At 50.1% G+C, this 21,314-nt stretch overlaps 1 protein-coding gene across 1 annotated transcript in view; it reads right to left on the bottom strand.

Moving 5' to 3' along the window:
• Positions 1-21,314, bottom strand: part of ASPM (assembly factor for spindle microtubules) — a 71,854-nt gene that overhangs the window by 24,121 nt on the left and 26,419 nt on the right. The window contains exons 14-16 of the mRNA XM_075003296.1: positions 7,679-7,883; positions 7,416-7,561; positions 7,198-7,326 (exon numbers count right to left, since the gene is read on the bottom strand). Coding sequence (XP_074859397.1) covers positions 7,198-7,326; positions 7,416-7,561; positions 7,679-7,883 — 480 coding nt within the window. The remainder of the gene's footprint in view (positions 1-7,197; positions 7,327-7,415; positions 7,562-7,678; positions 7,884-21,314) is intronic.

Below are 21,314 nucleotides of genomic sequence, written 5' to 3'. Positions count from 1 at the left end.
GAGTGTAGGTGCAGAACCACTGCTTCCTTCGAGAAAGTTGCATAAGGTGGCGTTGCCATTATTGCTGCCAGCTCACTCCCCCTGCGAGCTGATGTAATCGCAAGAAGAAAGGTAGTTTTTAAATGGTAAGGAGTTGGAGGGAGACGGTGGCCAATGGTTCGAAGGGTGGTCTAGACAGCATGTCAAGGACCAGATTTAAGTTCCATGAAGGTGATAATAGTTTCTGCGAGGTGTATAAGTTTGCAAGACCCTTCAAAAACCACGCCATAATGGGATGGGCAAATACAGTTGACCCATCCACTGTATGTCAGAATGCCGATATAGCTGCAAGGTGGACCTTTAATGGTGATAAAGTGAGCCTGCCTTGTTTAGATCCAGTTAGTACTCCAAAATTGTGGGAACTGAGACCTCTAGAGGAGTTAATTGTTTGGACAGACACCAGGATGTAAAGTGTTTCCACTTGTATGCATAAGCTTTCCTGGGAGAGGTCTGTCGACTGCATTCTAGGACCTCTTTTACTCCTTCTGAGCATGTTCTCTGTTGAGCACTGAGCCAGGGATTAGCCATGCTTTGAGGAAGAGCATTCGAGGATGAGGGTGTCTTATGGTCCCTTGGTTTTGCATGAGGAGGTTCGGTACGATTGGGAGGGGGAGTGGTGGGCAGCATGACGTGTAGCAGCAGAGGGAACCAGTGCTGTCGGTCTCACATTGGGGCTACAAGTATTGGCGTGCCTTCTCCCTCCTTGCCTTTTCAAGGACCTTGTGCATAAGTATTGTGGGAGGGAATGCATACAGCCAGGGGCCCCTCCATGGGAGCAGTAAGGCGTTCCCCCAATGAGTTCTGTCCAATGCCCGCTCTGGAGCAGTATTGAGGGCATTTCTTGTAGATGTAGGTGGCAAAAAAGTCGACTTGAGGGAACCCCTATATGTCGAATATACTGTGAAGCAAATTGGAGCGGATCTCCCATTCGTGCGTGAGAGCAAAATGCCTGCTCAGCTGATTTGCCCTTGCATTGTGGATACCAGGTAAGTAAGAGGCTATTAAGATTATGTTGTTTGCAATGCACCAATTTTATACAGTCAGACTGCTTCTGCATATAACGTGCAGGATCCGGCTCTGCCTTGGCAATCGATATAATACATTCTGGAAATGTTGTCAGTATTGACCCTGACTACCTTGTTCCGCAGGTATTTGTGGAAGTGCCTCCATGCATTGAACACCGCCTGTAGCTCCAGTACATTTATGTGCATTGCCATCTCTGTGGGGGACCATCGCCCTTGTGTTGATTTGCTTTCCATGTGTGCCCCCCATCCAATGTGGGAGGCATCTGTCGTGAAAAAAACCGCGATTTGCAGTTGGTAAAAGGGCACCCTGATAGCAAATTCTTGGGGTCTGCTCACCATGCCAGAAACTTTCGCACCTCCGTTGGGGGTGATACCTTTTTGTGCATGGCATGTATCCTTGGCCTGTACACCGTTGCCAACCATGCTGAAGGTATCAAATATGTAGTCTGGTGTTCTGCACCATGAACGTGATGGCGGCCATGTGTCCCCATAGCTGCAAGCAGTTTAGGACTGGCACTGTGGGTCTGTACATCAGCACCTGCACCAAGGACCGGATGGCATGAAAACGTGCATGGGGCAGATACACCCTCCATGTAATAGAGTCTAGGCATGCTCTTAAGAATTCTATGTCTTGTGTGGGCTCCATCATTGACTTTTGGAAGTTGGTGACTAGGCCCAGCGAGAGAAGTCTTTGTGGCAATGTCTATCATGCACAGAACATCTGCCCATGAGACACCTTTCAGTACGCAGTCATCCAGATAGGGAAAGAAGAATACATCCTGCCGATACAGGTAAGCTGACACTACAGAGTGTCTTGGTAAAGACCCTGGGCGCTGAAGAAAGGCCAAAGAGGAGGACTCTGTACTGGAAGTGCCCTGTGTCCACTGTGAAGCAGAGAAAGTGCCTGTGTGCTGGGTGGATCATTATGTGAAAATAAGCATCTTGTAAGTAGAGGGCTGCGAACTAGTCTCCATTGTCCAGTGCGGTGACTATGGAAGAGATTGTGGTCATCTTGAAACGCTATTTGCAGAGATAATGACTGAGAGCCCATAGGTCCAGGATTGGTCTCCAGCCTTCTGTTTTCCTCTCCGTGAGAAAATAATCAGGAGTAAAAACCTCTCCCTTGAAACTCATCCAGGACTCTTTCCACCGCCCCTATGGATATGAGGTAGTCTACCTCCTGCTTTAACATCATCTCGTGAGAGGGGTCCCTGAAGCAGGACTGGGTAGGGGGTTTTGGCGGGGGCATGGATCAAAATGGGACAGTGTACCCCATAGCAACAAATTTCCAATACGCATTTGTCTGCGGTGATACTTTCCCATTGACAGTAGAATGGTCTGTGTCTGTGGTGGAACATATGATGTGAATGGCACTGAAGGATGTTCGTGGTGTCGCAGTCCACAACATAGCAGTCAAACTTGCTGCCTAGGAGTCTGTGCCACCGACATACGGCCTTGCTGGGGCACTGCCTAGGTGGCCTTTGCTGTTGGTGGTGGTGGCGCTCTTGATTGTAGCCTTACTGGTATTGTGGGCGCTGGGATTGGTAGGTGTAATGTCTTTGTTGTGGGTAGAATCTTTTCCTCCTGTAAGGAGGGGTGTACATTCCCATCGTTCTGAGCATGGTTCTCGAGTCCTTGTTGGAGTGTAGGACTGAGTCAGCAAACAACTTTTCTCTGTCGAATGGGAGGTCTATGATTTTTGTTTGCAGATCCTTGGGGATGCCAGATGTTTGGAGCCACGACTCTCTGCGCATCACCACTGCAGTGGCTGTAGAGAGTGCTGCTGTGTCCACCACATCTAAGGCAATCTGGACACCTGTTCGAGAGGCCGTGTAGCCTTCCTGGACTATCACCCTGAAGACCAGTTTCTTATCATCAGGGAGGAAGTCCATGAGTGAGGTAAGTCTTGTATAGATGTCAAAATTGTGGTTGGATAAATGGGCGGCATAGTTGGCATGTGCAACAGTAGGGTGGAGGGAGAATATACCTTCCTTCCAAATAAGTCCAGTTTCTTTGCATCCTTAGCATTCCCCGTGGATTGGTATTGTGGTGTCTTTGATCTGTGCTGAGAGGACTCCACCATGAGGGAGTTTGGTTGGGGGTGGTTTAACAAGAACTCCATCCCCCTGGATGGGGCACAGTACGTTTTGTCCGCCTGCTTGTCAGTTGGTGGAATAGAGGCTGGGGTCTGCCAGATGTTTGTGGCAGCCTTCGCGATGGCCTCATCTAGCAGGATGATAATTTTAGATGATGTAGGAGATCTTAGGTTTTTGAGGAGTTTATGTTGCTTTTCCTGCACCTCCGCGATCTGTATGTTTTGGGACTGTGCTACCCTTTCAAAGAGTTCTTGAAATGGCTTGCGATGGTCTGGGGGAGATATACCTCCTGGAATGACCGCTTCATCTGGGGAGGATGAAGAGGCGCTGGCATGATATGCTTCCACCTGTTCCACGGACACCTCCTGTGTCCGCTCTCTTAAGGATTCCAGGGAGAGGTCTATGGTAGACTCTGGACCCATCCCTGGAGGAAAGACATATGCTCTTTTTAAGGGAAGGGGTGAGAAATGTCTGTACAACAAAGATTGGAACGGGGATCTATCCCTTGACCTTGAGCTCCGGTGCCGGTGATGTTCGCAATGATATGAGTGACTGTAGTTGCAAGGGCATGGACTTGGTGATGAAGATCTGGAACGTGAGTGATGTCTGTACATATAGTGCCAAGAGGAGTGTTCTCCTGGATGATGTGGACATCAGAGGAGAGGCTCTATAGAAATGTCTATGCAGCTCCTTTGAGGCAACCGGCGAGAGGTGCCTGAGCCAGGAAGAAGGTGGTTGTAAAAGTGGAGATGGAGGCCTTAGGAAGGAGGATGGCAGTGTTAACAGCCGCTCCAGGATGCACACCTTGGGAAGAGAGCAGGGCAAGACTGGCATGATAAGGTCCAGCGATGGACTTCGGTGCTGGGTCTTAGACCTTGCCTTGCCTGATTTGTGTGGTTGCTTGGTCGGTGCCGATGCATCCGGTGCCTGAGATCTTGGTGCGGGTGTCGGTGTCGTCAGTGCCATGCCCGGTACCTCTGCCAGTGGTTCCACAAAGGCAGCGACCTCTGGCACCGTCGGACCCCATGCCGGTGTGCCCAGTTCTGGTGCTCTTGGTGCTGGGAGCCTCGGTGCTGTGGCCTCCAGTGCCTGCTGCTTCAGTGCCTGCAGGGTCTTTGGTGCCGGATCTTTGCCAGTCTGAACCCCAGACACTGTCTTATGTTCTGTGGCCTTTGCGCTGCCCTTGACAGCAAGCGCTTCCAGGCCCTGTGCTTCATTCTTCCTGCTCGCAGGTAGTACCAGCAAGGATTGAGTAAGGGGATGTTTTCTTTTTCTTATGGGCCGAGGAGGTCAGAGAGGTTGCCTTCCTCTTATGCGACCCTGAGGGCCCTTCCCCTTAGGATGCCTCCGATGGCTCAGGCTGAAGAACCTTGTCAAATAAAATCATTTTCAGCCTCATTTCCCTGTCCTCTCTCACTCTGGCTGTCAGCTTAGAGCAGTGAGGACATTTTTGTGGGACATGGGTCTCTCCCAGACAGCGAATACATTTGCTATGGTTGGCAGAGGCAGGCATAGCTTTGCAGCTCTAGAGGCATTTCTTAACCCCCACCCCACCAACACACACATCTTCTCAGAAGTACTTAAGTTGTAACTTTAACAAGGTACTTAGCAGCTACTAGAAACAGATAAGGTTCAACAGTCTGTAGAGATAAGCAGGCCATAGAGGCAGCTGCCCCTTCTCTCTCTTGTTTTACTTTTTCATTTTTTTTTAAAACTATATACAGAAGAAAAACTTTAAAACGGTTTGTAAGGAACGAATTTAGCAAGAACAAATGATAATGGTACTAATAACGTATTTATCGGTCTTAGGCGTTGGAGCTGAAGCAAATTCCGTCTGTAGCCGCTGGCAGTTGAGAGGAACTGGCGTGGACTGGATTGCACACGTGACTGAAAGTGCACAAAGGACTGGCGCGCATTGGCGCATGCGCGACCTGACGAGATACAGCTTGAGAATTTCCAATCTGCGGCGCCGGGGCGAGCCCGACACCTAATATGGAGCACCCATGTGGGCCACTCGAAGAAGAACAAGACACTTCCACTTTCCATCCCTTATATCATAGGAGTAAGGGTGTGCCAGATGGGCAAGGCTCCAGAGGCATGCTGTTGGTACATCACGCAAGGGTAGCACTACAACAGACAGCATATGAAAACAAAAAGCAGTCAAGTAGCACTTTAAAGACTAGCAAAATAGTTTATTAGGTGAGCTTTCGTGGGACAGACCCACTTCTTCAGACCATATCCAGACCAGAACAGACTCAATATTTAAGGCACAGAGAACCAAAAACAGTAAGCAAGGAGGACAAATCAGAGAAAGATAATCAAGGTGAGCAAATCAGAGAGTGGGGGGGGGAGATCAAGAATTAGATTGAGTCAGCTTGACTCAATAATCTCTTGATTATCTTTCTCTGATTTGTCCTCCTTGCTTACTGTTTTTGGTTCTCTGTGTCTTAAATATTGAGTCTGTTCTGGTCTGGATATGGGCTGAAGAAGTGGGTCTGTCCCACGAAAGCTCACCTAATAAACTATTTTGCTAGTCTTTGAAGTGCTACTTGACTGCTTTTTGTTTTTATAGTGTATAGACTAGCATGGCTTACTCTGTCACTAGACAGCATATGAGTGTGCTTAAGACACTGCTATTAATGCTCTCATCAGTTGCATAAGGACGTAAGCCCAGTTATTGTATTTCTACACAGCAGTGTTATTTCGAAATAAGCTACTCTGGAAGAGATTTTCCAGAATAGCCAATGTTAAAATCAGACTGCTACACATGAACTGTATTTTGAAATAGCTGAGCATTATTTTGAAATAGAGCCTCCAGACACAACAGAGCCCACTTCATAATAGTGTGTCCCATTGCTCTACAGCTTATTATTATTATTGCTCTACAGATGAAAGAGCCCCTATTCCCTGTCTTTACAGCCCCTATTTTGAAATACCTATTTCAAAATAGGCACTATTCTTCATAAAATGAGGTTTACCAATTTCAAAATCCTGTCTGCTCTTTCAAAATAGCAGCTGTGTAGTGTAGACGCTTGCAAAGTTATTTTGAAATAATGGCCATTATTTTGAGACAACTTTGCTGTGTAGACATACCCTTTAGAGTGGAGCACCAATTGGGACACGACTCAAAGAGGAAAAATGTTATGCTACACATGTACTGATAAAGTATGGTGAAATCATGCAGCTTTGAATTTACTCAGCTACATTTCACTTTTAAATACTCGGATTAAAATTTTAGACAGGTGCCAAGTTGTTTGGCAATGTTAAATGCAGTCTTGTAGATTTAAAAATAGACATATAAACTTGCCACAAATCCCTGCAAAAAGCCAGGAACAGAATACAAGATTGCTAAAATTTCCAGTTGGCATGCATTGGTGAAGTTGTGTGTCGTATCCCACACTTTGCACAGTGGCATTAGACCAAGCTCAAACATGGCATTCTTTTCATATTAAATGTTACAACTTTACAATTTAAAATAAGAAATGTGTTCTTCATAACGGGAAGTAAAGCCACCTAGGCCCTGACTTTGGACAAGGACTGTAAAGCTCTCGCTCTCTCTCTCTTTTTTTTTTTTTTTTTAAAAGGACTTCATATACCATTCTCTGAGGGACTATTCCTTCACTATTTTGTTGATTCTGTATCCCCCACTGTATCACAAACAAAGATTGATTACTACTATATGTTGAATTGCTCTCATCCAGCACCCTTGGGACCTGTTGCCATATGAGAGAATTTTTCAGAAGATGGGAGGTCAATATTTTCTAGCACATTATCAACACTTCCATTGCTTCCTGGGTTTTTAGAAGACATTTAGGGGTATATTACAGCTAAGTAACAGCACAGAAAAGTGAGAGCCAGGCCTGGTGGCTGTAAACTAACTTTAGAGGACCACGTGAAACTTGGCCAACCCATGATAAGTGGTCATATTGGATAACTAAATTCATTCCGGATTACGGAGTTTGCCAGATGAGAGTGTTCTGGATTAGAGATATTCAACCTGCATGTCACAAAAGAGCAAAGTGCTTAATAAAAAATACCTGATGGAGCTTTAGCTCTGCTTTCAGTTTGTATTTCCTCCAAGCTGACTGAATTAGACGAGCAGCTCGAGTCTCTTTTCGAAGATCTAGAAGCCGTGAACACAGAAACGACAGATAGGTAATAACAACCTAAAAAAATATATATGAAAGAAAACAGTAAGTTAGGATTCTCAAGGAGATTATGACACCTTATATGAAATATAAAAAACCTCTTTTACCTTTTCATCAGGAATTGTATTTGACATATCAGAATGATGAATCATAGCTGGTATTCCACCCAGGTCAGAAACTGCAGTATTAATTAACTGAAAATTACTCTTTTCATTGTCCAGAAGTTCCTTATAGAGGACTGAGGTAGTTATAGCTTTATGACAGAAGCAAAAAATATAATCATATTTGTTAATGAGATCAAGAGTATTGTTAAGAGTATTTTTTTTAAAACTTAATCCAATATTAAACCTTACATTTAAGAATGACTCACTTTGGTCGAATGTTCCATCCAACACATTCAGAGATGTATCAGATTCAGAGGAAGAATTTAGTACTACTGTACCAGTTCTTGTACATTCTACTGTTTGAGTGGTCCGCTGAGATACAGCTTCCAAAGGCACATAACATGGATGATAATGATGAATCAAATAACAAAATACTCTGCCATCCGAGAAAGATACAGTGAAGTTTTCCACCTGGTTAAAAATAAACAAACAGAATTTTCTTCAACTTTTTCATACTCATGAATTAGTACAAATTTAAAGTACATCTCATTTGTCATATCATCATCACATAACTGGAAAAGATGTGGCTATGCACTTTTTAATATACATGAAGGGAAATTAAATATATACAAATTCAAAATTATCTGAAAGTAGTGTTCATTTTCTGAGTGCATGCTATGGGTCTCCATTTCCGAAAGTCAAATATATAAAGGAATGTCTACCAAAGAAAAAGCATATATTACAGAAAAATATTTAAAGAAACCAGACAGAATTCCATGGAGGATCCCAGAAAGGACCTTTTAATAGCCTAGTCAGTTACTGATATTTATCTAGTGTCAAAAATGTGTTAAAGATTTTCAGAATAAGATATCACCGTAGCCTACAAATCTTAAACTAAACCGCTGACCATTCACTTGGAAAGTGAGAATACACAAAGAAAAGACAGTTACCTGTGTCCGTAAAGAAAGGTTACTCACCGTAGTAACGGTGGTTCTTCGAGATGTGTCCCCGTGGGTGCTCCACATTAGGTGTCGGGCTCGCCCGGCGCCGCAGATCGGATCTTCCAAGCAGTTTCTGCCGGACCGCGCATGCGCCGGTGCGCGCCGCTCCCCCGCGCGCTCCCGGCCATGTGCGCGATCCGGTCCCCGCCAGTTCCTTGACCAACCGCCTCGGATGCTCCTGCAAAACACTAAACAGAGATCCGGAGCGGGGAGGATGGGCGGGTAGTGGAGCACCCACGGGGACACATCTCGAAGAACCACCGTTACTACGGTGAGTAACCTTTCTTTCTTCTTCGAGTGTCCCCGTGGGTGCTCCACATTAGGTGACTACCCAGCAGTAACCCAAGATAGGAGGTGGGTAATCGGATTATGTGCAGCTTGTCCCCGAGAGGACCGCTGCCAAGAGACGGGTATCCTCTTGGAATACCCTGTGAAGGGCGTAATGTTTGGCGAAGGTGTCACAGGATGACCAGGTCGCCACTCTGCAAATGTCTTTTAGCGCAACGCCCTTGAAAAAAGACTGTTGATGCTGCCACCGCCCTAGTGGAATGAGCCCTGGGCGTGGCCAGTAAAGGAGTCTTTTTGAGTTTGTAGCACATTTTTATGCAAGATACGATGTGCTTAGAGATTCTCTGCGAAGAGAGACATTCTCCTTTTGATTTGGGAGCGATAGAGACTAGGAGCCTATCCGTTCTCCGGAAGGACTTGGTCCTGTCCATATAGAAAGCTAGCGCCTGCTCACGTCCAGGAGGTGTAGGCGCACCTCTTTGTTAGAGTTATGAGGCTTTGGATAAACAAGGGTAAACAATAGGTTCGTTAGTATGAAACTCGGAAAGAAACTTTAGGAACAAAGGCTGGATGCAGCCGTATGGTTACCGCCTCCTTGGAAAAACAGCGCAGGGCGGCGTTGCCATAACTGCCTCAAGCTCGCTCACCCTGCGAGCTGACGTGATTGCGAGAAGAAAGGTCGTCTTCATCATAAGGAGGCGGAGGGAAACCGTGGCCAAAGGCTCAAACGGTGGTCCCCTTTTCGCATTAAGCACCAGGTCCGAGTTCCACAGAGGTGGAAGCGGTTTCTGAGGGGGGTATAGGCTTACCAGCCCTTTGAAGAACCTGGTAACCATGGGATGGGCGAACACCGTGTGCCCTTCCTCTTCGTGTCTGAACACCAAAATGGCGGCCAGGTGGACCTGAAACGAGGATAGCGAGAGTCCTCCTCTCTTGAGGTCCAGTAAATACTCTAATATCACAGCCATAGGCACCGAAAGGGGGCTAGCCGTTTGGTAGAACACCATGCCGTAAAGCGAGTCCATTTCTGCTTGAAGGTCTTCCTGGTGGAAGTCCTCCTGCTACTTTCTAGGACTTGCTGCACTTCCTCCGTACATGTGCTCTCTAGGGAGCTGAGCCATGGATTAACCACGTTCGTAGTCGCAGGCTTTGGGGGTGCGGATGCACTATGGACCCCTGGGCTTGCGTGAGCAGATCCCGCGCCACCGGAGGGGACCTCAGTGGCCGGTCCGACATGCGCAGGAATAGGGGGAACCATTGCTGTCGATCCCACGTTGGGACTATCGGGATCATTCAGGTTCCTTCCCTCCTGGCTTTCTGCAACACTTTGTGGATGAGCACTGTGGGAGGGAAAGCGTAAAGCAGGGGGCCCCTCCATGAGATCGCGAAGGCATCCCTCAGGGACCCCCGTCCCAGTCCTGCCCTGGAGCAGAATTGTGGGCACTTCTTGTTGTGCTGAGTAGCAAACAGGGTCTATCTGGGGAAAAACCCCATGCGTGGAAAATCGGTTGCAGCAGATCGGGACGGATCTGCCACTCGTGCGTGAGTGCGAAACGCCTGCTCAGCTGGTCTGCCTTCACATTGCGAGCGCCTGGTAAGTACGAGGCTTTCAAGGTTACATTGTTGGCGATGCAGCAGTTCCACAACCGGACTGCTTCACACATAAGGCACGGGACCGAGCTCCTCCTTGCCGATTTATATAAAACATGGTGGAGGTATCGTCTGTACTGATCCCGACTACCTTGCCTTTCAGTTGGTCTCGAAAGTGTCTGCAGGCGTTGAACACTGCTTTGAGCTCCAGTATATTTGTGTGCAGTGACTGCTCCATAGAGGACCACAGCCCTTGCGTCACCTCTTCGCCCATGTGTGCTCCCCACCCTATGAGGGGGGCATCTGTAGTAAGAAAAACCAATACGTGTGGTTGGTGGAAGGGTACCCTTGTTAGCAGGTTCTCTGGGTTTACCCACCATTGCAGGGATTTGCGCACCTCCGTTGTGGGCGACGCCATCCTGTGAACAGTGTGTGTTGCCGGTTTGTATACGCTCGCCAGCCAATGCTGCATGCTGCGCATGTGTAACCTGGCGTTCTGTTGTACGAAACGTTGCTGCTGCCATGTGGCCCAGCGGCTGTAAGCACGTCAGAACCGGCACCATAGGGCTGAAGGTGAAGCCTTGCGCGAGGGAGCCGATGGCCCGAAAGCGAGTCTCTGGTAGATACGCCCTCGCTGTAATAGAATTTATGCGTGCCCCTACGAACTCTATGTCCTGTGTGGGGTCTGTCTTTGATTTTGTCAGATTGATAAGCAGGCCGAGCGAAGAGAACGTGCCTGCTGTGACACATATTATGCGTAGTACCTCCTCCTTTGAGGCCCCTTTGAGTAGGCAGTCATTCAGATACTGGAATATAAATACCCCCTGTCTGTGCAGGTAGGCTGACACCACTGCCAAGGTCTTGGTGAAGACTCTGGGGGCTGAGGAGAGCCCAAACGGTAGGACCTTGTAAGTCGAGGGCTGCGAACCAATCTCCATCGTCTAGTGCCGTAAGGATGGAGGCGTTTGTGATCATCCGAAAACGTTGCTTGCGCAGGTACCGGTGAGGCCTCGAAAATCTAAGATGGACCTCCCCGTGAGGAAGTACCTCGAGTAGAACCCTCTCCCTTGCAGTTGCTCCGGCACTCTTTCCACTGCCCCTACGAGCATGAGATGGTCTACCTCCTGCTTGAGCCTCGCTACATGGGAGGTCTCCTGGAGGTGGGGCCCCGGGTGGAGGTCATGGCGGTGGGAGCAACTGGGAGGGGATGGCGTACCCCGTGGCTATGATCTCCAGCACCCATGTGTCTGTGGTGATCCTTTGCCACTGGTTATAAAATGGTCGGATGATGGCCTTGAGCACTGGTTTCGTGCCCTCTGGAAGCGAGTCCATGAGGGAGGTCAACCTAATGTGGTTGTTGAAATTATGGTTCGCTAGATGCGCTGCGTAATTTGCCATTGGCAACAGTAGCGTGGAGGAGGAGTAGACCTTTCTGCCCAACAGCTCTAGCTTTTTGGCATGTTTGTTTATTCCCCCACGTTGCGACGACTCCGCCACCAAAGAATTTGGTTGTGGGTGGCTGAACAGGAACTCCATGCCCTTCGTGGGCACGAAGTTTTTTTTTTTCGCTCTTTTGTGGACAGGCGGAATAGTCGCAGGAGTCTGCCATATCATAGTGGCAGGCTCCAAGATTGCGTCATCAGCGGTATTGCTATTTTGGAGGAGGCCGGAGGTCTCAGATTTTTGAGGAGCTTATGGTGTTGCTCTTGCACCTTTGCTGTCTGGAAGCCTTGCGTGAAGGCCACCCTCGTAAAACAGCTCTTGGAACTGTTTGAGATCGTCCGGAGGATGGACGCCCCCCGGGGCCGTAGCCTCATCCGGGGAGGAAAGCGAGGAACCGCTGGGGTACGTCTTTCTGGACCCTTCCGGTTCCTGCTGATGATGGTACACCCTCTCACTAGAGGTGTGCGAGGAAAAATCTCAGGGTTCCATAACCAGTCCCCCCTGAGATGCTTAAGTCTCTGTCCCCGGTCACAATTGCCCTTGGGGGTACGAGATCGTTCGTAGGGATCTTTCCCTAGTAGATTGCCGATGGTGTCTATGCCCTGCGTGGTAGGGGCGACCACGGCAGTATAAGCACTGGTCTTGGGAAGGTGACCTAGACCACTCCCTTGGTGGATACCCTTTGCGTCTGGGGGAGGGAGACCGTCGAGACCCTGGAGAGAGCGACTTTGCCTAATAGTCCAGCGGTTCAAATCCCAGGAAGGGTGGAGGTGGTCCCAGCCAGGGTGAGGCTGGTTGCAGAAATGGAGAAGGGGGCTCTGGGTAGGCCAAGGAGGGGGGGGACCCCTGCCTTCTAGTTGGAGTCTGCAACATAGCGGAGGGCTGTGAGAAAGCAACTACACAGCCCTGTGCGGAGAGGGGCTGCAATGCCTCCTCTTGTGTGCAGTCTTCCCCCTCCCTTGAGGAGGTAACTCCGCCCCTGACATACAGGGGATCCCGGCCACGTCCGCACCGAGCTCGGCACACTCGAAGTCGGTGCCGCATGTGCGGTGTCCTTCGGTGCCGGCAGGCTGCGTGCCTGCGCGCTCTGCACCGCCGGTTTTCCAGGGGTCGGTGGTACCGGCGCTTGTTTAGCCGCCGCCCTGCCTGCGGAGCGGGGCGGCTGGCTGATTATCGAAGGGTGAGCCGCTTGCACGTGGCTCTCCGTGCCGCCGCCGATCAGCTGTTGCTGCGGCTGGGGGCTGCTCGCTCCTCCCGTCCCGCTCGTTGTTGCTGCCGGCAGGGATCGGGCTGGGGGGCATACAGGGCATTCCGGCGTCCGCACCGAGCTCGGCACGCTCAAGGGCGGTGCCGCACGTGCGGTGTCCTCCAGTGCCGGCAGGCTACGTGCCTGCGCGCTCTGCACCGCCGGTTCCCCAGGGGTCGGTGCCGCTGCCTGCGGTGCCGCTGGTACCAGCGCTTGTTTAGCCGCCGCCCTGCCTGCGGTGCGGGGCGGCTGGCTGATTATCGGAGGCTGAGCTGCTTCCACGTGGCTCTCCGTGCCGCCGCTGATCAGCTGTTGCTGCGGCTGGGGGCTGCTCGCTCCTCCCGTCCCGCTCGCTGTTGCTGCCGGCAGGGATCGGGCTGGGGAGCATACAGGGGATTCCGGCCCCGTCTGCACCGAGCTCGGCACGCTCGAGGGCGATGCCGCATGTGCGGTGTCCTCCGGTGCCGGCAGGCTGCGTGCCTGCGCGCTCTGCACCGCCGGTTCCCCGGGGGTCGGTGCCGCTGCCTGCGGTGCCGCCAGTACCGGCGATTGCTTAGCCGCCGCCCTGCCTGCGGTGCGGGGCGGCTGGCTGAGTATTGGAGGCTGAGCCGCTTCCACGTGGCTCTCCGTGCCGCCGCCGATCAGCTGTTGCTGCGGCTGGGGGCTGCTTGCTCCTCCCGTCCCGCTCGCTGTTGCTGCCGGCAGGGATCGGGCTGGAGATACTTTCCTCCGTTTCTGCGCTGATGGAGTGAGGGAGGCAGCTTTCCTTTTAAGGGCCCCGGAGGGTCCCTCCTGCTGCGGCCGCTCCGGCACTTCTGGCTGGAGGGCCTTGTCAAGAAGCAGCATTTTTTTTTTTTTTTTTTTTTTTTTTTAAAGCCTGAAGAGGACATTGTTGGTGAGTCTTTGTGTTTTTAAGTGGGTACTTAGCACCTTCTTTGTGCCGTTTTCCCCGTCCGATGGTCTGCCTTAGCCGGAGGGCTGATAGCCCTAGCTCCTGGCCTCCGGCGCTTGTTACTGGGACTGGCTGAGCTGTCCCTCTCCTAGCTTGTTCGTTGTTGTTTTTTTTTTTTTTTTTTGTTTTTTTTTTTTTTTTACAAAATAACAAACGGCTAGCTTATAGTAGCCTAAGTGCCTGAAAAAACTTTAAGAAAAAACAGATAAAGCCATTGAATACACTACTTGGCCTTAGCCTAGTTGGATTCCGTCTGCAGCCGACGGCGGTTAAGAGGAACTGGCGGGGACCGGATCGCGCACATGGCCGGGAGCGCGCGGGGGAGCGGCGCGCACCGGCGCATGCGCGGTCCGGCAGAAACTGCTTGGAAGATCCGATCTGCGGCGCCGGGCGAGCCCGACACCTAATGTGGAGCACCCACGGGGACACTCGAAGAAGAACTAGTGTTCTTCGAGATATGTTGCTCATGCCCATCCCAATGCAGGTGTGCATGCAAGCTCATGCCCAGTTGCTGGAAGTCTTTTCCCCCTAGCCAGTAGCTGTTGGGTCAATGCAGTGCCACCATTAAGGCGACCAATATAGGCACTGCCTGACCAGCTCCATGCTCAATTCCTTCTTGATGGCTATGCCAACACCGGAGAAAGACGGGAGGGTTTTGGTATGGACGTGAGCAGCCCACCTCAAAGAACATCAGTTACAGAAACAAGTAACTGTCTTTTCTTTGAGTGATTGCTCATGTGCATTCCAATATAGGTGACTCCAAGATGACATTAAGGAGGTGGGGTTGGAGCCCCGGAACAATTGTAATACAGCTCTGCCAACAGCAGTATCCTCCCTAGTGTGTTGTGATTGTATAATGAGCCACAAATGTACGTATTAAAGACTAGATGACTGCCCTACAGATTTCCTGAATAGGGACATGGGCCAGGAATGTCACTGAAAACACTTGCACTCTTGTAGAGAGTGTGCCCTGATTGAAGGAGGGGAAACTCTCGCCAACCTATAGCATGCCTTAATACAAGCCACTATCTAGAAGGAAATCCACTGGGAGGAAACTGGAAGGCCCTCCATCCTGTCCACCACTGCAACAAAGAGTTGCTGTGACTTTCTAAACATCTTGTTCCTGTCTACGTAAAAAGCCAAAGCGCTACAGACATCTAAAGGTAAGCAAATTCTGCTTCCTCGGCAAGGCATGTAGTTTGGGATAGAACACTGGTAATTAGGTATCCTGACTGACATGAAAAGAAGAGACCACCTTCGGTAGGAAGCCAGAGGGGGACACAGTCTAACCTTGTCCTTGTGGAACACCATATAGAGTGGATCCACCCTAAGAGCTCTGAATTCAGACAACCTCCTGGTCAATGAAATGGACACCAGAAAAATTTTGTATCTTAGACACAGCAGGGAATGAGGGGTTCAAAGGGTACCCCCACCCTCATAAGCTTAGACAATAGCAAATTAAGGTCCCATGAGGGTGGCTTAACACTCTCCAGGACTTTCTTAAATCTCTTAACAACCAGGTCCAAGAACACCAATGAAAAGTCTGGGCCAGAATGAAAAAGCAGAAATGGCCACCAACTGCACTTTGGTGGCGGAAAAGGCCAGCTCTTCCTCACTCGGGTGCCACAGGTAACCTACAATGGCCAGGATTGTGAACCTTATCCACTTCACCAGATAAACGCTCTCATGGAAGGCTTCCTGTTGTTCAGGAGCACCTTCTTCACTGTCTCTGAGCAGGAAAGTTCCGTGGCACTCAGCCATGAAGCTTCCATGCTGTGAGGTAAAGGGACAGAAAGTTGGGATGCTGCAACTGCCCCTTTGTCTTGAGTCAACAGGTCTGGGCGTAACAGGAATGTTATTGGTTCACTCACTGACAGGTCCAAGAGGACAGAGTACTGCCTAGCCCATGCTGGGGCCACCAGAATCACCGAGACCTGATCTGATCGAATTTTGAAGAGGACCTTGTGGACAAGTGGGCCCAAAGGAAATGCATACAGAAGCAGGCCTGCCCAAGACATGCTGAATGCGTCTACCCAGGGTCCCAGCTCTGGTTCTGGTAAGAGCAAAACATCAGGCACTTTGCGTTAAGGTGCGTGGTGAACAGGTCCACCTGGGGATAGCCCCAGATTTGGACAACTGATTGCAGCATGTCCAGGTGAATGGACCATTAGTAGCTCATAAAGGACCTGCTGAGGTGGTCCGCTATGTGGACCCCTGGTAAGTAGTGAGCTTGTTGGAGAATTTGGTGCTGAATGCAAAACTCTCAAAGTCTGGGGGCCTTGAGACACAGGAGAGGAGCATGCACCCCCGCCTGTTGATGTAACACATTGCTGTTGTTGTTCTTGCTCACTGACACACAATGCTCTGCTAGGTTGTCCTGAAACACCTCGCACATGAACCTGAAGGCCCTGAGCTCCCTCACTTTGACGTGGAGCTCAAGGTCCAATGTGACCCAGAACGCTTGAGTCTGGCACTCTCCCAGATACATCCCCCACCTGAAGTCTGACGCATTGGTTACAGGGAAGGTTGGGGAGGTCTGAGGGAAACTGCAGAACACGCTGTCCAAGCATCTAGCCACCAATACAGAGTCTGCAGTACCCACTTTGGCAATGTCACTAACATGTCTATACAGTAATCCCCTGGCATGCAGGATTTAGATGTGTACTTAACTCACATTAACGCAAGTTCAGTGCAAATCAAAAGCACTCCAGTCCCACAGCTGGGGGAAGAAGGGAAGAAGCCCCATTGCAGCAGCTAGCTGCCGGACTGTACCGTCAAAAAAGCTCAGTTAAGGCCCAGCAGGGGGCTTCCGTTGTCTCTGCCCTGGCTGGCTGGAGCACCTCCTGCCACTGCAACTCCATCTCCTATTGTGGTCTCTAGGCTGTTGTGGCTGTTGGAACTGCCTAAGAAGAGGGTGGGGGGGCAAAGTACCTGTGCTGGGTCAAAGGGGTATGGAGCCCCAGAAACCAAAGGGTCACCCTTAGACTATGTAGCCTCTTGTCCATTTTCATAGAAAACAAAGTGGGTCCCTCAAAGGGCAGATCCTGTATGGTCTGCTGCACCTCCTGAGAGAGTCTGGAAACCTGCACCTACATCCCCTACATCATGGCAATCCCCGATGCCATAACACATAAAGCATCCAGGGTGACTTGGAGAGCCACAAAAGAAATCAGTTTAATTTCCTCCACTACTGCTGTAAATTCTTGTTTAGCATTCGAAGGCACAGGCACTGAGAATTTAGACAGAGAAGTCACTGTATTAAAGGAGTACCTGCTCACCGGAGCCTGCTGGTTTGCTATACGTAACTGTAAACTCCCTATAGAATAAAACTTTCTCCCCTTCAGGTCCAATTTCTTGACTTCTCTATTTTTGGGAGAAGGCTCCTGAAAACCTTGCCACTCCCTGCGGCTGGTTGCGTCCACAATCAATTAAAAAGCTGGGACTGGGGTGGGCGAACAGATGTTTGTTCACTTTGGAAGGGACAAAGTATCACCTTCCATTTCTTCTGGCGGTTGGCTGGACAGACGCTGGCACCTTCCACATGGGTTTTGGCCTTTGGGCTTTTGTATTTATGATAGGCAAAGCCACTCTAGAAGGTCCTGTGGATAAAATGTCTGTCATAGGGTCTGCCTCATCCTTAACCTCCTCCGCTTGGACACCCTACGAAGCAGTTGCTGCTGCAGAGCTCAACCATGATCTAACACTAGAGAAACAGAGGAACCCATCACTGCTTCATCCAGGGAGAACGATGAAGAGGTGCCAGCCTGCCCCAAACAACTTGGGTCCATGGTCCCTGAAAGGTCCACGCCCACCACCAATGGTGGAGGAAACAACTGAGTCGCAAGAACCGTAGAGTCCACCTGAGGTGATGCCGAAGATGACACACCTGGGAGAGGCACCAAGGCCACCGACACCGACAGGGCCCACATATATGCCACTGAAGATGGAGGCATCAGCAATAATGAAGCCAGCACCAAGTCAGTTGAGGTCGATACCGTGACTAGGGATGCCCCTGAGACAGATCTATCTCCCAGAGGCAATTGGTCTGTCGTTGCTCCTGAGGGGGTGCTCCCAGTGCAGCTGAATGTGCTGCACATGGTACCAGGGAGCCCCCACCACCACCAACAGCAACAGGGCCTTTTGAGTGTGGTCTAAGAAATTGACCCTGGGACTCATGGAACATCCACAGAATTCAAAAGAGCCATTGTGGAGGTTGGCTCTGTCTCTGTGGGGTGTTGGCTCCAACAGGATGAGGAATGGCCACTCCTGTTCCTGGTGGCGTCCTGCTCTGAAAGGTAGGAGTCCGATTCCAATCCTGACGTCAAGGACCAGCGAGGTTCCTGACGGGTAGGCACCTGTCTCAGCCCTGACTGGGCCAGTGTCTGCATTAGCATCACAGTTGTCTGAACCGCAGGTGTCAAAGATGGTGCCAGCACAATCAGCTTGCTCCGTGATGGAGGTGAGAAAGGCACCTTGATCCTCAGGAGACTCTGCACTGTCCAGAACAACTCTAGCATCAAAGGCAGCTCAGGCAAGTGAGGGCTAGACCTTTGAATCAGCATCAGTGCTCAGTCCTCTGAAGCACGCCCCAGTGCTGTTCAACTGTCAACATCTCAGACTCGTCAATCCTTCGCGGCACCGCAGGGTACCAGGCCCTATAACGCTTCTTCCACTTACGGGGAACTGAAGACTGCGATCTATGCTGCTTGGATGGGTGTGGTGCCAGCCCATCACCCCAGTGCCGAGCCCCTCTGGCCTTCACCAGTGCCAACATTGCACTCAGTGCCGCCAGTGCACTCCACACCAAGGATCCCCTACTCAGTCCCACTGATGGGGGATCACTCTAGCTGAAATGCAGCTTCCATTAAGATATGGTTTCCCAACCTGGGCGGAGGGGCATGAAAAACTTCTGAGGAGAGGGGGAGCAAGGTGACCCAGCCCCTCATTATTTCTCCCACCCAAAGAAAAAGCCAGCCTTTACTTCCTGCTCTGCAGCCCCTGTCATTTTACGTGGGTGACCCAGTGCAGATGCCATAAAAAGCACACAGCCAGCGAAGCTCTACGTGGAGCAAGCTGCCTGCTACAAAGGTGAGTGTGGGGGTTGGGGAGGTGATGGGAAGGAGGATAGGGTTAGATGGGGGTGGGGCTGGTGGTGCCTGGCTTTGGGGGAAAGGAGGTGAGGGGCTTGGGTGGTGGGGCTCATGGGGCAGGCTAGCGGGGCTCGTGAGACTTGGGTGGCTGGCCCTAGCATTGCAGGGCTCAGGCTAGCGGGCAGGTGGCTGGCCCTGGCAGCATGGAGTTTGGGCAGCTGGTGGGTGGGTGGCTGTCTAGCTCCAGCACTGTGGGGCTCAGGTAGCTGGCCCTGGCAACGTGGGGCTCGGGCTGGCAGCTGGCCCAAACAGTGCAGGGCTCGGGATACTGGGGTGGCTGGTTGGCCCTGGCAGATGGAGAGTGGGCAGCTGGCCCCAGCAGTGTGGGTATGGATGGGCAGCTCTGGCACTACAGAGCTCATGCAGGCAGGCAGCTGGTGGAGGGCAGCTCTGGTGGCTGGCACAGGGCTCAGGCAACATTTTTATATCAAAGTTTTTGTGCTTATTTTAAATTACGAATTGAATTTTTTTGTTAAAAGGGGGGTTGGATGATGAAGAGGTGGGGGCATGAGGGTCTCTCAAAAATCAAAAGGGGGGTTGTGATACTGAAAAGTTTGGGAACCACTACATTGAGGACTTTCAGGAACTGCGCCCTTTCCTTTGGAGTCCTTGGTTTAAAACTTCTACAAATAGAGCAGCGACCCCCCTGGCAGCTCTCACCCAAGCACTGTGAACAGGCTGAGGGGGGGGATCACTCTACAGCACGTGCTTCCACACTCTCCACAGGCCTTAAAGCCTAGAAACCCTGACACCCCTCGGTGCCAGGGCTGTGACATAGGGGAACCCACCTCCCAACCCAGGCCCGACAACTATGTACAAGAACGAACTATTAACAACACTAATTAGCCAACCTTGTCTACATATTTATTCTGGGAATACCATCATTGGACCTAACCATATAAGTTACAAAATCAAAGGCACTTTCTCGTGCACTTCAAGCAACATTATACATGCCATTATGTGCCAATAATGCCCTGACACTGTATGTTGGACAGACTGGGCAAAACCTTCGCCAAAGAATAAATGGACATAGAGCAGGCATCAAGAAACTCAATACACATAAGCCGGTCAGTGAATACTCCAGTGGAGCTGGCCATTATGTCAAAGACCTGAGAACATGTGTCCCAGAGCAAAAAATTTAAAAACAAATCAGAGCAAGAAATCTGTGAGTTGGAATTCATATTCAAATTTGACACATTAACACGTGGTATGAACAGAGACATCAATTACCTCATGCATTACGTCCGTTCCTCTGATGCTCGTAATTATCTCAGGCAGGACAATTAACATTTCCCCCACCCCTCATCCCTCGTGTCAGTTTTTATTGCAATTTTTTTTTGTCCTCTGTACTTTTGTCAGTCTGTATTAGAAATGAGATTGATCTGAAGAAGTGGATCTGTTCCACAAAAGCTCATCACGGAATAAATCATTTTGTTAGTCTTTAAAGTGCTGCATTTCTGTTGTTTTGTTTTATCTAAATAGCAAACTGTGAATAATTGTTATGTACAGATAAGCTAAGCTACCAGAAGTGAAATGGCTGCTTGCACGAACAAGAGGGAGTTCTAACACCTGTCTCCATGGTGAGAAGGAACAGTGGGGAATGGGTCAGAAAGTGTATATATTGGTTGCCATGAGGGCATCAATTCAGAGAGCACCTCATCGAACCTACAGCTACTGGCTAAGGGAAAAGACTTTCGGCAACGGGGCATATGTGGGCACGCAAACCTGTATTGGAATGCACATGGGCAACCACTCAAAGAATAACTGGACACCTCTGATGCCAAGGACCAGGGAGGTGCTTGGCCAGCAGACGCGCCACAGTGACACAAGCTGCTGTGTCAGCTATGTCCATGGCCAAATGCATGGCCTTCTTTGATGACACCTGATAACATTTGGAACTGATGTTCAGGTAACATTGGGACCAGCTCATGTATTTTGGAGTAATTCTGAAAATCATAATCCACCAACATGGCTGTATAGTTTGCGGCACCAAGGGGAAGGGTGCCAGAGGAATAAATCTTTTAGCCCATAATGTCTCACTTCTTGCTGACCTTGTCTTGTGGGGTGGAATGGAATGACTGAATCTTATTATGGACTGCATCCACCATCAGCTAGTTGGGGTGTAGATGAGTAAAAAAACTTTGGTGTCCTTGGACAAGACAAAGTACTTCTTGTCTGCTCATTTGCTGGCAGGGGTAATGGATGTCAGGGTTTCTAACAGCACCGTGGTTG

The sequence above is a fragment of the Carettochelys insculpta genome, chromosome 9 (genome assembly GCF_033958435.1).
Source record: "Carettochelys insculpta isolate YL-2023 chromosome 9, ASM3395843v1, whole genome shotgun sequence".
Classification (NCBI taxonomy): domain Eukaryota; kingdom Metazoa; phylum Chordata; order Testudines; family Carettochelyidae; genus Carettochelys; species Carettochelys insculpta.
The sequence above is the reverse complement of the archived record's forward strand: the minus strand, read 5'-3'. Positions and strand labels throughout refer to the sequence as shown.